At 33.4% G+C, this 15,813-nt stretch overlaps 2 protein-coding genes across 2 annotated transcripts; both read right to left on the reverse strand.

The window, feature by feature from the left end:
- Nucleotides 1–1,014: 1,014 nt before the first annotated feature.
- Nucleotides 1,015–8,101, reverse strand: LOC146913219 (glycerol-3-phosphate dehydrogenase [NAD(+)]-like). The gene is made up of 11 exons (XM_085716451.1): nucleotides 7,691–8,101; nucleotides 6,594–6,670; nucleotides 6,098–6,170; nucleotides 5,701–5,918; nucleotides 5,345–5,452; nucleotides 4,662–4,725; nucleotides 4,540–4,577; nucleotides 4,333–4,453; nucleotides 3,958–4,012; nucleotides 3,805–3,853; nucleotides 1,015–1,415 (listed from the first exon to the last, which is right to left on the reverse strand). Exons 1-11 carry the CDS (start codon nucleotides 7,863–7,865, stop codon nucleotides 1,248–1,250), a joined length of 1,146 nt encoding a protein of 381 aa, XP_085572577.1. The 5' UTR covers nucleotides 7,866–8,101; the 3' UTR covers nucleotides 1,015–1,247.
- Nucleotides 1,786–3,669, reverse strand: LOC146913220 (uncharacterized). The gene has a single exon (XM_085716452.1). The coding sequence runs from the start codon at nucleotides 3,318–3,320 to the stop codon at nucleotides 2,196–2,198; it is 1,125 nt and encodes a 374-aa protein (XP_085572578.1). The 5' UTR covers nucleotides 3,321–3,669; the 3' UTR covers nucleotides 1,786–2,195.
- Nucleotides 8,102–15,813: the final 7,712 nt, after the last annotated feature.

The following is a 15,813-nucleotide window of genomic DNA, read 5'->3' on the forward strand; positions in this document are numbered from 1 at the left end:
AAACCTTCGAGTGATAATGATTTAGCGAAGAGGAAAAGTGTGTGTCGCGTAATGAAATTAGGCCACCAAATTACTTTGTTATTATACAACATTACGACGTAATTTGACCCATATAACCAACCTCACTTAATAGGATAATATTTGGTTGTTTTTGTATTTATACTATTTTATTAATTTGTACCAAATGACCAAATAAGTAAGTCCCTACCTTTATTGTGAGACATTGAGAGAGTAGCAAACGATTACTTTCAATATGGATCCAAAAGTCTTGAAGAAGGTAGCTAGCCGCAAAGGAGAAAGGAAACTTGCTTGAAATCATCTAGAACTAAATCAATAGAAATCAACGGAAAAGACGGAAAAGAGATAAATTTAATCTCTTTTCTATCTAGAATGCCTCATACATTACACCCCATCAATTGGTCAACAATTATGTACAATCTAATCTCTCTTCATTGTCTAGAAGAAAACAAACAAAATGTTACTCCTTGCATAACAAGGCAAGACACATTTTTCTTCCTTCAGTTTCCTTTTCTTAATAATAATAATTGAATATTAAATATTTGATTTCCCTTTCAACATAATTAAATATTAAACCCACTTGTGTCAAAAAAAAAAAAAATTAAACCCACTTGATTTCCCCCTTTTTTTTTTTTTTTTTTTCATATTTTGTCCGAGAACCCGTTGTTTGGGATTCATTCATCCTCTATGTTGGAATTCATTGATTTAACAACTGAGTTTGTACATTGTATAATGTATACCTGGAAACTAAGTATTTCCCTTATCCAAAATTGTGGGTTTAGTTTCTAGAAAAAAGAAAAAATAATCAACAACGATATCCTCCAAAATTGGTTCCGGTAAAAATCGAACTTGATACCTTGATAGGAGCAGGTCTCAAGCCAACATCGTCAGACCAAAAGGTTTATGAAAACAAGTTCCATGTTGGCATAAGATTTTGTAAATCAATAGCAGCCAGTCACCAATTCCGTCCACATTTGATACACTGCTAAAACATGCTAGTACAATAGTACTTGTATATTCTTGGAATCAATACTATAATTTATGAGTTTAATTTTAATATATTGTCACTGTAAAAAAAAAAAATTACACTGTCAAGTAATCAAAACTAATCGTATTGTAGTGATCAGACAATCATAATTTATTGACAGTATAAAAAATCTTTACACTGACAGTACATACTGGTTAAGTCCATACTTTATATGTGTGGAAACACAAACACTATCTCCAAGCTAGCACCTTGAATTAGAAGGACTTGGTAGCTTCTCACTGTATTCAACTATGGCTGATGGTGGAAGGAGACCACTGCTTATCTCATGTACTGTTGAGAAGAGAGGGAACAACTCTAGCCACCCACGATGGCTCAGTACCTCATATACTTCCCTTGCAGTTGACACACCCTAATTGTTGCAACAAAATTGAACATTAATTCATAATAACATCATCAAAATCAACAACCTATAAAGCACGGACACTCCTCGGATTATGTGTGACCAGGTGTTGGACACACGTCGGTTTTTGACACAGACACGATACCGACACCTATAATTACACTGAATTGTGTCATTTTCTCAAATTATTATCGGGGTCGGAGTGTCAGTGTCCATGTCGTGTCTGATGTCCATGTCCGTGTCTGTGCTTTATAGTCAACAACATAAAGTTATTTTTCACTTCATAATAATAACATCATCATAACCACGTTACGATCATATTTAACTTTATATGGTTCTTAAAAAGAATCAAACTATAACATATTGGATTTAAAAGATATTTGTAAAAGCTTATCTAGTCTTATATTATGACATAAACACTTGCATACATCCTTAAAAAAACTTACAAACATAGCTTATATGGTATGACCATAAATATTAAGCTTACTTTCATTCTTTAAATAATTTATTCTCATAAACCATTTTAAACTTATGGAGAGTTTTTTCTATCCTTTCCTCTTTGATTATAGATATATTTTGCGTGTTTGGTTATCTGTGTATGTTTGATATCACGGTAGGTTTGTCAGAATCATCGTGAATTAACGTGATTTTGTAAATACTACAAAGTGTAGTTTCTACAAAATCATGACAGCTCCCTATGATTTTTACAAATCATCCAAGATAACAAACATGCACTCAACTTATTGAATCTTATTGAATAAGTGCTTAATCCAAACGCCTCCATAATGATCAACTTATCTTCTTATCCATATTCTTCACAAGCTGCCCCATTTGAAACTTCCAATACAAGAAACAAACCAAACCAATTCCAATCATCATAACATACATCCAAACACTCTTATCCCCATTCTCTTTAGAGGACCTAACCTCCACAATTCTAAAACCCTCCATCTCAAAACTCCCCAAAATACCCTCTTTCACATATCCATACAACACATACCCCCTATCATTATCCCTAACAACAACTGAAGTAGGGTATCCTTCCAAGTCAAGGTCAATTTCATCCAACACCACACCCTCTACCCAACCATCATCACTCTTTAAAAACCACAATTTATTAACTTCTGGTGACACAACCAAAATAACACCGTCACTTCTCAAACTAACACCATCAGGACACGTTAGATCTTTATCGAGTTTCACGATCTCAACGGCTGTACCATCGTCCGCATCAACTTTGAATATCTTGCCCGTATTAGATTGCATCACTAGAAGGTAACCGTTATCATTGCTGATGTAAGCAATACCGTTAAGACCACAGTAATAATATGGTGTATCGAGGTCCACCGTAGGTTCGGTGAACTTCGGTGAGTTTGAGAAAATCGACGGTTCTCCGTTGGTGTTAACTTTCCAAATGTAATTGTCGCCGGAGTTTGTTACGTAAGCATTTCCAGTGGGGTCCACTGCAACGTCGTTTGCAACGGGTTGGTCAGAGGGTTTGAAGGAGGGTAGGTGGGAGAGGAAGAGACGGTTGCCGGAGGTGAGGTCGTACGCGGCGAGAGCATTGAAAGGAGGGTAGGGTTTAAGAGCGTGGATTGCGGCGAGGATGCGGTTGTTGTGAGAATCGACGGTTAGGCCTAATATGGTGACGTTTTCGGGGAGGGAAGGATCAAAGATTAGGTTTTTTATTACGCCGGTGTATGAGACGGCGGAGATTGTGCGGTGGTGGAGGGAGCTGACTATGAAGTGTTGATTTGTTGGGTCCCATGCTATGCCTTCTGGATAGAGGTTGGGTGATCGGAAATTGATGACGTCGGGTTTTCCGGCGATCAGCGATGAAATTTGGAGAAGGATGAAGAGGAGGATTGTGATGGGGCAAGTGGTAAGGGAGTGTTTGGATGAGTGCATTGCCATGGTGAAATTTTAGGATTTTGATTCAGTGACTTTGTGGCGGGAAAGTCACAATAACTTTGGCGTATTTTATTAAAGAGAAAGATGAAAATAAATGATAGATAAGATAAGATCAGAAGAGATTGGAATTAGATTAGATAGTTTGTTTATTTATAAATAACCAAAGATAGTGTTTACTTTCTTGTCAAAAGGGTTACCTTATGTTGTTTCTTGTCAAATGGGAAAGATTATTATATTTTATATATTACAAGTTTAGAATTATTCAACCATTTTATTATTAGAAAGATGTGGGTCTCCACCATCTTAACCAATAACAAATGGCACCATCTCTATGGCTAGAACTATCAAAGATTAATGTGATCATAGGTAAAGAGACCTCAAAATATGTATATTTGATTGGAATCTAAGATTATCTAGTAATTACTTTTAAAAGCAAACATTTATATAGTTTTTGGTTTGGAATAGTAAGTAAGATTCATGAATATACCTGCAATTTTTGGCCTTGTAGCATCTCAGCTTCAAGCTCATCAAAAGATCTGTAGAGAATATCGAAAATCAGATAGAACTAATCAGCTTTTTCCTTTTTTCACCGATGAATGAATTATAGACCAAAGAGAAAGAAAACAAAACAAAAACAAACCTCTTTCCTCCGTTCTTTGCATAAGCTTCAGCAACTCTCCTGTTTCTTCCACCCACTGCAACAACAAAGATATATCGGTTTCTAATGAAACTAAGCAGCGAATTTTTAGGAAATGCACTTGATTAGTAAAAAATTACTGAAGTCACTACATTCAATAAACTTCGATGCGACAAGCGTTGGATGAAGATTGAATGGTTAAAATTAGTATTTTAAACTATGTCTGCAATACTTCAAAGATTTTATATCTGATTCATGAAGTAAAATTATGAATCGTTTGATCTTTGTCCAACAATCGAGATTTGTTGATTGCAATGACTACGAGGTTTCTCGCCTGCAAAGAATCCGAATTTTATCAATAGGAGGTGAAATTCTTACAGCATGTTGTGATAAGGTCAGCTACACCACAGCTCTCAAAAAAGGTACTGTCCTTAACAGATGGAAACAATAACTTTGAAAATGCCTTCATTTCTCTAAGACCAAGTCTCATGATTGCAGCCTACACAAATTTACACAATCTTAGATACAAAAAGATAAATATTCTTCAATGAAAACATTTGTATCCTTAAATCCCTTTAAGCTTACTTTTGTATTATTTCCCATCTCCAAGCCATCGACAAAACCTGTACCATTTTTGTGTCATTCTTTGATCATTCACAAAATTTTACAATATAGATGGAGCAAAGTGAAAATACAGTGCAACGAACCTGCTGCTATGGCCACAACGTTCTTTAGAGTTCCGCATAATTCAACTCCTTCAACATCTTGAACCTAATTTTAAAATAAAACACAAAAAGCATAAGCACATTAAAGTAATATGTCACTGTTTTACAAATTTCAAACTACTCATGCACACATGATTCTATCCTGTCATGACAATATTTCTTTGGTATTGCTTTAACCAAAGTACAGATCTGAATTCTCTATAGCAGCTGCAGATTCGTTGGATCCAGGTGCATGATTCAACTACACTTAATGCATGTTTGGATTGGCGATAAGTTTGGCAAAATCACACTGAATCACCTCGATTTTGCGAACAGCTATATTTTTTAGAGCTTTATTAGAATCACGGTGACATTGTGATTTTGTCAAATTTACCTCGAATCCAAACATGCATTTCGATCCGACAGTTCTACAACCACTATAATGGTGCAGTTGTTGCACAGGATCTATCCAACCAAATTTTACAATTTCTTTCAAAATAGGATTTGGATCCTCTCCTACTGTGTAACGCTACAGCAAAAAATTTGTAACTAGGATGGCAAACCACCGCATACGGTAGCACTTTTTACACAAATATTTTTTTGCTACATTGCTGCATCGTAGGATAGGATCTGATCCCTTCAAAATAACATTTGACATGATTTTTTTACAAGATTGCTTCACTCACAGCTGTCACAATGAAATAAGGAGTGTAAAACAAATGAACCCATCTCTCTGCAGCTTCTCTGTTCTGCCTGTATCCAACAGTTGCTTCACTGAACTTCTCTACAGCTATCTGCACAAAAAGTTATAATCAGAATAGCAAAAAGTTAAAGAACTCTAATCCTCTACGGCTATGTACGGTGCATAAACTGTATGGACCGTTGGAATTAGAGAGAAAAATCTCTCTCTAATCTTACGATCCCTACTACTGTTGCACTATACTGCAGTAATCGAGGATCCAATTTCAAAATTCAATCAACTAGCAAGAAAATTAGAAGAAAAAGAAAAGTAAACAAAAAATCGAATTTTTGTTCTAACTACCTCATTTGCGATGTTTGCTCCCATCAACACAGAACAATTGATTCCGAGTTCTTCAGAAATGAGAGTAGAGATCATGCAAGGGCCTTCCATTTTGACTTCCATCCCTTTAACAAGGGAAATAGCCTCGGCATCTGCCCTTATCTTTCCGGCTATCCGTTTGCAAATTCCTTCCATGAATTGGTGCGGTGTCACAAAGACTAACATATTTGCATCCCTCACTGCATAATTTATTCAATCAGAACTGCACACAACTTGACACCAACATCTCACCCTAAAAAATGTAAAGTAAACGATTTTTTAATGCTTTTGGAGTTTCCTATGTTTTCTTTTCTATTTGAAAATCTTAAATTTTCTCATTCATAGTAAATGTTTTTTAAAAAGAGTACTAATTTAATACCTGCATTTTCTAAGTCGGGATCTGCAACAACATTTTTGCCAAGCTTGATTCCAGGGAGGTATTTTACATTTTCCTGCCAGAAGCAATAGTAATATATTAAGATTCATTATTCTGTGTATAGTCTAGTTTGTCGATCGCAGATAACAGAAAATAACAGTTTGTTCACATTCAGCTATACAAAAGTGTTATTGGCTTATTGCTATGCTATAGCTGCTATTTGACAATATTTTGTACTAAAAAGCGTAGCGCAAAACACCGAGATTTGTTTAAATACTGCTATGCAAATGCAATAATGCTATAATGCTGCTATAGTCTTTATTTGACAACTTTTATACTATATGGCGTATCGCCGTGCAAAAACAATTTGTTCAAATATCGCTACTACACTATAGCATTATAGCGCTGCTATAGCAGCTATTTAACGACACAAGTCATTAAAATACTAAATATTAAATGAAAAACATTGGATACAGATTGGAGATGAAATAGTCCTTACATTGGTTTGATTGATCACATCTGCGAGCTTCTCTCCACTTGGTAATGTCTCCTCATATACCCACATCCTTACTTCATCTGAATTTATCAAACAACTCATCAAAATGAGAAATTTAAGACTCTACGGGAAAGTCTGTTAGTTTATGCAAAAAGTTATGATTCAACATGAAGTTAAAATTTCCATTTTCCAAAATCACATTAACATTTTCACCGGTATATATCTCCCACAGCCCAACTCGTGAATACACGAACATCAAACACGACATTGACACGTATGAACTATAATCACCAGGATATATCTCCCACATCCCAACTTGTGAATACACGAACATCAGACATGACATTGACACATATGAAGCATAATCCGGTAATAATTTAAAAAAAAAAAAAAAGAATGTGATTGAACATAAACAAATGTTTTAGTGTCGTTGGCAGACAATGACACATGTCTGATATCAGACACGTTTTCAACCAGAAGTGTAAGTGCCACATAGGCGAACATAGTGTTACACTAAATTCATTGGGTTGATTGATTGATCACATTTGTGAGGATTTCTCCACTTGGTAATGTCTCCTCATATGCCCACATCCTAACTTCATCTGAATTTACTAAACAATTCATAAAAATGAGAAATTTATGATTCTGTCCAAAAATTTGTTTGTTTTACATGAACAATTATGCTTCAACATAAAGTTAAAATTTCCATATTCCATAATCACATTGGCATTTTCATCACTCTATATTGTATCTACCACACCCTAACATGTGAACATCTACAAAACATTTACAGAGACACAACATTGACAGTGACACGTATAATTATTTAAGAAAATGATTGAATATCAACACGTGCTACTGTCGTTATTATACACACAGACACATGTTGGACATCAGACATGCACCACATAGTTGAAAATTACACACATGTTACACAAAATTCAATGGTCCAAAAGAAACACAACTTAATCTTCTAAAAATAAATCTCATCAAATGCAATGAACTCAAAAAGAAGAGAATTATATATATATATATATATATATATATATATATATATATATATATATATATATATATATAACAAAGAACAAGAAAATTACCATGGAAATTGTTCATCCTAATGGTATTAGAAGCAATAAGTTTAGATGCAACACTACCCCAATTACCACTACCAATAACAGTAACCTTGGATCTGTTTGTAACATCATTAACATTGTTCAAACCATTGTTTTGGGACACAGTTTCTCCTCCTTGAACCTCCAATGCTGGAGCCATGATAGAACAATTGAGAATTAAGTGAATATTACAATGAATGGAACAGAAAAACAATGAAGAGAAGAAGAATAGAAGCTAAGAGGAAAAGGAAGAGAATGAATATAAGGGAAAGAAAAGGGTCATTGAGGGCGGAGAAGACATGCACAAGTTTCGTGAGAAACTATGTTTATCTCAGAATGTGAAATCTTGCAGTTAAATCTGGCGATTCAGTCTATGTTGGCAGTGTGGAAAAGGACAAGGACAAATACATTGTTTTTGGCTTATGTAGGGCCCACTTTGTGAATTAAACTAAGAAATTTGTTTTTATTTTATTTTATTTTATTTTATTTTGACTTAAACAAAATTAATTGATATCATTGATTAAAATTTGTTCAATATAAGGAGAAGAAAATTTTAAAAACATGAACTGCCCTAACAAGGATATGAGTAACCATTGCTTGTTTGTCATCGAATAGATTTTACCTCAAAAATATAATGTAAAAAGATAAATTACTAATATATTTTTTTTTTTGAGAGAAAATAAGCACTAATATATGAAACCATGACATTAAATTCAGAAGTTCCACTTTTAGACCATCTACAATGAGAAGTCCTTCCCCTATTAAGCACCATTGTAAATAGGCACCCTCTTTGTGACACCAATGAATATAGTGCTTATGAAGGTGGGTGCTTGTATAAGGACCCTCTCTCTCTTATTACTCATGGGTCCCACATGTACAATTAATTCTATTTTTTCTATATATTTAATTATTGTATTATTTTGATATTAAAAAATAATTATATAATAGTTGTAAATAATAGTTGAATTTTATTCCCTAAAAAAAAATAGTTGAATTTGAATTTGCTTGTAGCATAATGGTCCTCACCCAAATCTTGCCCCGTACCTACAAATGAGAGCCCAAATTCAAGATACACAAACTCATCTTCAACTTCAACATGATCTTGTGGAGCATATTTGCAACGTTTTGGGAGTGATAGTCAACAAAATTAGTTGTTGTTATTTAGAATATGCAAATTTTCATCATTCATGTTATATTGTTTTTTTAAGTTGTAACTTTTTCTTGAATTATCAATAAAAATAAAATATAAATGTTCGTTTTTTTAATAATTTATAATCAAATTATTTCAATATTTTAAAATTATATAATTATGAATGAGTATAAAAATTATTGTTAAAATGTAATGATAGAGTTATTGCTGGGACCCAATTAATAATTATTTTGAGGTACTGGGTTGGAGAATTTGGGTGCTTATTACATATTAATTATAAAACGAATGACGTGTACAGTTGGGTCCCACTTAAGCACCCAAATGGGGTGCTGCATTGTGGATGGTCTTAGGGGAAGAAATATAATATATGAAGGTATGTGAATCAGTCTCAAAAATAACATTCTCACATTGTTTATTAGCAGCTAAGTGGATTGCTTCCATAAGGGCCATCATCACACCACACTCTCACGTGACATTCATTTAATCTCTCGGTTATTACCTCCTCCCCCACCACCAAAAAGCGTTAAGCATCTTTTCAGTATCATTGATAATTGAATTTGAGAGAAGATAAGTACTCATAATGTAAGATATGATGGCTTGAAGCACATACTTGATACTTGATCATCACAACCTCGCCTCGCTTTTGACAACGCTCAACCTCTCTAAATATTCATCTTTCTCGAAATACAGTCTTAACATATGCAATGTGGTTGTTTTGCTTCCTCTAATCATTGATGGAAGCTCTGAGTACTTCCTGATACCCAACACATGGTGCACACCGAGAATCCGAGACAAATCTTCTTGGGATGCATTACTCATATTGCAACTAAAGTACACCTTTGACTTTGATAAATTTATTTATTTCCTGGATGCATGCGTACAACGGTACAAGACTTCAAAATGTGTAACAAATGTTGCACCTCAATAACATTAACCTTACATAACAAAAAACAATCATCTGCAAAATTTAGGTAAGACGCTAATGGTGCTCCTAGACAAACTTGCACCCCGTGAATATCTCTTTGCTCAACTGCCTTGTGTATAAGGCTTGATAAACCTTATGCTACCAAAATATACAAATAAGAAGATAAAGGGTCCCCCTCCTTTAGTCCCTTCCAAGTAAATATAGGTCTCACTCTATCAAAGCACATCAAAATCAAATAGGTAATTGAGCTCATGCACATCATCACCCACCTAATCCACTCAGCATCAAACCTCATCTTTACAAGCACGCCTTTGAGAAAGCTACAATCAACCTGATCATAAGCCTTAATGAAAACTATATCGTGTTGGGTGGTAATTTATTTCTCAATATTACCGGTTTTATCTCTCTAAAGATTGCGGTACTTAGTAAGAATTCCAGTTTGGACTTGGGTTAGGGATTGGCCTTTGGCACTAGTTAGGTTCTGGTCGTGGGTGTAAAGGGCATTAGTCGGGTTCTTGGCATGGGTCTTAAGAAGCCACTATATTTAATTCAGTAGATCATGACGGACTTGAGGACATGGCTGTCCAAAATTCACCTCACCACCAATTTGCAATCTTTGGTCTAAATTCTGCTGGTAGTACTACTAGTTGGACCTTTCTTTGATCCCTTTTTCACTTAAAGAAAAGTATTATCCAACAGTCTTTTTTCAATACCTTCAAAATTTATGCCATATAATTCTCATCCTAGGTAGAGTGTCAAAAATTGAATCAACTTGCACCACCTCCGTGCCATTTACTGGCATGTGCCCAAGTTGAAGGCCCTCAAAATAACCTTCATCATGGGCATGAAAAGGAAAATGATGCAAATGCATTGGAAACCAATTGAAATTTTGAAACATTACCTAGGATTAGAATTCTATCGTAGAAATTTTGAAGGTATTAAATAAGAGAAATGATATTTGAACATCCATTTAGTGACAACTTTTGCAACAACTTTCTCTCTCATACTCACAGTACTTTTTACTTTATCTCTCTATTGCTATGGTTTCCGTGCCAATACCACTTTTTTCTTTGTAAAATATGGTTGTCAAATAAGTTGTCACCAAATTGGTTGTTCAAATAACACTCCTCTTAAAGAAAGTATTATGTATGATCATTTTCTTAGAAGAAAAAGGCGATCTTTAAATGCAACGGAGGCTATAGTTCTAAGGGATCAAAGAAATATCCATTTAGCTTTTCTTAAGAACTACTACTAACAAAATTGGCACCCACAATTGCAAAATGGTTGTGGAGTAAATGATGAACAACCACATCTTGAAGTTCATGAGATCTACTCAATCAAATTCATGGTCAACATTAGATACATGCCCATTACTTGACCCATAACCTGACTAACCTGACTAATGCCCTTCAAACTCATGTCCATAACCTAAATAATCCTTGTACCCAATCCCTAACTGAAATTCTTAAAGCACTACAATCTTTTGAGAGATGAAATTGGTAAAATTGAGAAATAAGTTACCATTTTGCGTGAAATATTTTTTTAAGAAGACATTTTTAGCTTCTTTATATTTAGAAACATATAACTAAGTTCTTTATTACTTTATCCCAAACTTATAATATTGTTAATTCCAAGAGCAACCCAAAATTAACCATTTGCTTTGACAAGAAAATCAAAATATCTACGTAACTCCAAAGATGGTGGAAAGATTAACATTTCAAGTCAATTGCTTATAATATGACTATGTCACCTAACAAAAGAGAAAATAGGCTGAAAGGCGTTTAATAAAGGATAAACTAATAACAATGTGGCTTGAAAAGACTCAGAGTGCCAAACAAATTTTTTTGTGTAAATGTCACAATCAATTAAGCATAACGAATAATCACAATTTATATAGAAAGTTAACAAAAGCGAAAGAGAAATGATATTTGAACATCAATTTTATGACAACTTTTGTGACAACTTTCTCTCTCATACTCACATTACTTTTTACTGTATCTCTCTATTGCTTTGGTTTTCGTGCACATACCAACTTTTTCTTTGTAAATTATGGTTGTCTCAAAAGTTGTCAACCAAATTGTTGTTCAAATAACACTCCTCAAAGCAAAATAATTTAAGAGTTCATCTGCAAAGTCTCGCCAATTAGGATGATAGAGTTAAGAAGTCAATATGTTGAAAAGTTCTCTCTTGACAAGTTCTTCAATCTCACCTCTTCTAACGTATTGGTGGTTGAAAGCGAATTACATCATGTTCGATTTTGACTACTCCTATTGGAGAAAAAACTCATTATCTTGTTTATAGACTGTTTTGTAATGTCTGTTCTTTTTTTTTTTTTGGGTTGTTTCTAGCCTTAGTGCATTGTAACCAACACTTTTCAGTTCCCTTAGGCACGTCTTGTACTTGAGGGACTGCTTGTTTCTTTAATATATTTAACTTAGTTTCTTCAAAAAAAAATTAGGTCCAGAAAAACTTTCGAACTCAAGAACAAATTTTCGTCGAAAAAAGAAAGACACCTAACAAAATGAAATTCTAAAAGGTACACAATTTCACAAAAAAGTAGTCAAGTTCCTTATTTCGTTATATCCCATGCACCAAGACTCGAGAAAAAGGAAAAAAAATATAATGAAAAATAGAAATAAAAGAAAAATACATAAAATACACTAAAAAAATACAGGAGAAAACACTGGAATCACTCTTGGCTTGACTCGTTTGGTGGATGTGTCCTGTTGTTGCTGATGATGTTGCTATTGCATAATTAAAAGAGCAACATTCTGAGTCTGCTTGTATACCCATGCACAGGGACGGATGTATATGGAACTGTGAGAAGGCATGTGCCTGCACAAAGTTTTCACAATTCTTTTTTTAGTGGTATAATATATGGGTTTTTATACTATGAAGAAGGGTATGCCCTCACACCCTTCACATAACCTACCTACCTTAATTCATCCAATCACACAAGTTTTTTTTAGAGAGGGCCAATCACATAAGTTAAATTCTAGAAGTTGCTTCCCAATATAAAAAAAAAAAACATTCAAATAAAGAATAAATCATCAATTTGGACTCTAAACTATCACTCTTTTTCAAATTTAGTCTCTAAATTATATATGTATAATAAGTGGTCTTAAAGTATTTAATATCCGTCAATTTAATCTCTATTATTGAGTAGCTAGTGACTAAATTGATGGAGTTTTATATATTTTAGTGATTAAATTGACGAATTTCATATAAATTAAGGACTATTGTTATATTTACATAGTTTATGGACTTAATTGGAAAATGAATGATAATTTATAGACTCAATTGATGGTTTGTTCATTGAAATAAAAACAAAATACAGGAAAGCAAAGATTACAAAACACATAGCACACACGTACACTAAATGGTGCCCCCACTATTCAAAATTTCTGGATCCGTCACTGCCCGTGCATGTCTGAATTTTTGCTGGTGTTGCTTGAAAAGTATGTGATTAGCTTCAAATTGCTCATAGAACAATGATGGGCGCATATGTATTTTGTAGGGTTCTGTTCAACATAAGTCACTGACTAGCAGGCTCTAACTAACATCCTATATGAAGTTGACACCTCAAATGAGATATTTTTGAAAATTTTGGGTGAATAGGCAGTTGTTGTAGCTCATCATAAACACTAGGTCCAGTCTTCAAACCTTTAAACGAAAAGCATTACCTATTGTAGTCTTTAGAGATAAATCAATGTCTCTTATTTCTTGTTGCATTAGCATCATTTTTTAATTGGGTGATATTATCAATGATAAAATTGCATACATCAATCTCATTTCATATAACATTGACTTGAACTCCCACAAATCTCCTCAATAAAAACTCTGATTCATTGAAGTAACTCTCCAATGTTTGGACAAAGATTTCTTCCCCATGCCTTTCGAATAGGTTCCTCTAGATGGACAAGCACATTCCAAGGGTGTGGACATATTTCTTTGGCAAAACATTGGAGAGTTTCTCAAATCCATCAAATATTTTGTTGAGAATAGATGTGAGAATTCAAGCCATTGTTAACGAGGAGAAGATTAATGTATGAGATTTGATCGGTGATGACATCACCAAATGAGCAACTGATGCCAATAAGAGGTAGACTGTTAATTGGACACTTGTATTGATTTTAGTTTAAGTGAGATTGACATAGTGCAAAGAGAAATATGAGATATTGATCTATCTCCAAAAACTACGTCAGACAGAGTTTGGTTTGAATGGTTGAAGACTATCCATTTTGTTAATGATCAGTCTTCACAATAGTAGAGTATCTTGCATGAGGTGTAAACTTCATACATGATGCCGGTCAGGGCCTGCAACTCAGTATGTCTTATGTTGATCAGAAGTCTAGACTATGGAATGCTCTGGAATGCTCCGCGACAACAAAGATAGATGCCCTAACTATCACTATATAGGTAGTTTGAAGTGAATCAAATATTTTCCGAGCAACACTAGAAGGTTTGGGCCTGCGAGTTTTAGCATAGGCAGACTCTAGTCAATTCACATTCAAATTGTAAACTTTAATTAAAATCAAATCAACCACCGGAATACTAATGATGGTTAATAAGGCATACATGGTTAATAAACTTCAATTAAAATCAAATCAACTAGAATACTTGAGGTTAATATATAGCTAAAACAATCTTTAATAGAAATAAACTTATTACCATCAACTAATTATTAAGACCCATTTCTCACGTGAACCGAACATCTAACAACAAAAAAACCTATAAATTGGAGAGGATAACTGTTTTTTCTTTGAAACAGTAAAAAAGAACTGTTGTTTATTTGAAGACATAACAATAAACGTAACCAAATCATTGAATGCACATGACAAACACCAATAACATAAAAGTAAATTCCTAATTTAAATTATGCAAATATTTGTATCACATAGCATTATCAAGTCAAAAAGAGATTTCTCAAATGAAGTAGATTGAATTGGAGAACATACTGACCATGAATGAATCCATGATTCGAAAGTGGGAGACGCTACTTAACTCAAGGCTCATTAGTGTTTTTTAAATCAAGAAAGATTAAATTTAACTAAAATAAGTGTCCTTCAAAAACTACTTAATTAAATGAAAATGACAACGTGGAACTACAATACAATTTTGTCCTAGCCTAAACTTCAATTTTTTTTTTTTTTATGACAATGAAGTCGCAATCAAAATTTATATAAAAACATTGAAAAACTCTTTATAACACAAAAATTATCTTTGAAATCAAGTTTCGGGTTCAGAGTCCATGCACATGAAAGATATTCACACCCTATGATATCTAAAAAAAAAAACAATTACCTCTAATTAAATGTGTAAAACATAATGTTAACTTTAAAATTATTTATTTTTCCCTATTATTAAATATGAATTAGATTTTTTTTTTTTTTATGCTTGAACAAAGGGCAAAAAGAGGTTTTATTCTTATTGTGCTTGACAAGAGAGGTCTATTGCTTCTACATGTCTCCCTAGGGATTGAAAATTCAAAGATACATAGGTTTTGGTATAAAAAAAAAAATTGTGGGTTGGTTGATTTTAAAGAATTTATTTTTGTTGTATTAAACTGCGATAAAAGATGTGTTGATTTGATAAAAGAAAATCAATAGAATGAGAAAATATATATTATGATGTTTGCGTCATTGTTGATTGATTTTAAAGGAATGTTATTTTTGGTGAATTTTTGATTAAAAAAAAATATGTGATGATTTGATTAAAAATGAAGTGTGAATTATGACGAGTTTGTATGATTGTTGGTTGGTTGTTTTAGACGTGAGTTTTAGAATTATCAAGCAGTACACCTTGTGTTTTAGCAACTCATGGATTAAAAGAATGTCACTCACATTCAATTAACCTTTTAAAAAAGTGATTTGTTTTGGAAGTGAAGTTGAGAACGATCAAGTTGTACAATTTATATCATAATAATTAAGAATTAAAAAATTTCACTAAAAAGATTCCCACATCAAGTTAACTCTCTTTAAATGATTTATTTTGATTCATTTGTTATAAGAGTGAGTTTCAGAACCAACAAAT

This window comes from Medicago sativa, chromosome 6 (assembly GCF_051527215.1).
Source record: "Medicago sativa cultivar Bolivia chromosome 6, Bolivia_mono, whole genome shotgun sequence".
Taxonomy (NCBI): domain Eukaryota; kingdom Viridiplantae; phylum Streptophyta; class Magnoliopsida; order Fabales; family Fabaceae; genus Medicago; species Medicago sativa.

Excerpts from the sequence above, each read along its gene's own strand:
- LOC146913220 (XM_085716452.1), bottom strand. The coding sequence starts at position 3,320 with ATGGCAATGCACTCATCCAAACACTCCCTTACCACTTGCCCCATCACA.
- LOC146913219 (XM_085716451.1), bottom strand. The coding sequence starts at position 7,865 with ATGGCTCCAGCATTGGAGGTTCAAGGAGGAGAAACTGTGTCCCAAAAC. Across the intron at positions 4,454-4,539 it reads AGATGGGAAATAATACAAAA|GCTGCAATCATGAGACTTGG; the intron begins GTAAGCTTAAAG and ends AAATTTGTGTAG. Across the intron at positions 4,013-4,332 it reads TGACCTTATCACAACATGCT|TGGGTGGAAGAAACAGGAGA; the intron begins GTAAGAATTTCA and ends TTGTTGTTGCAG.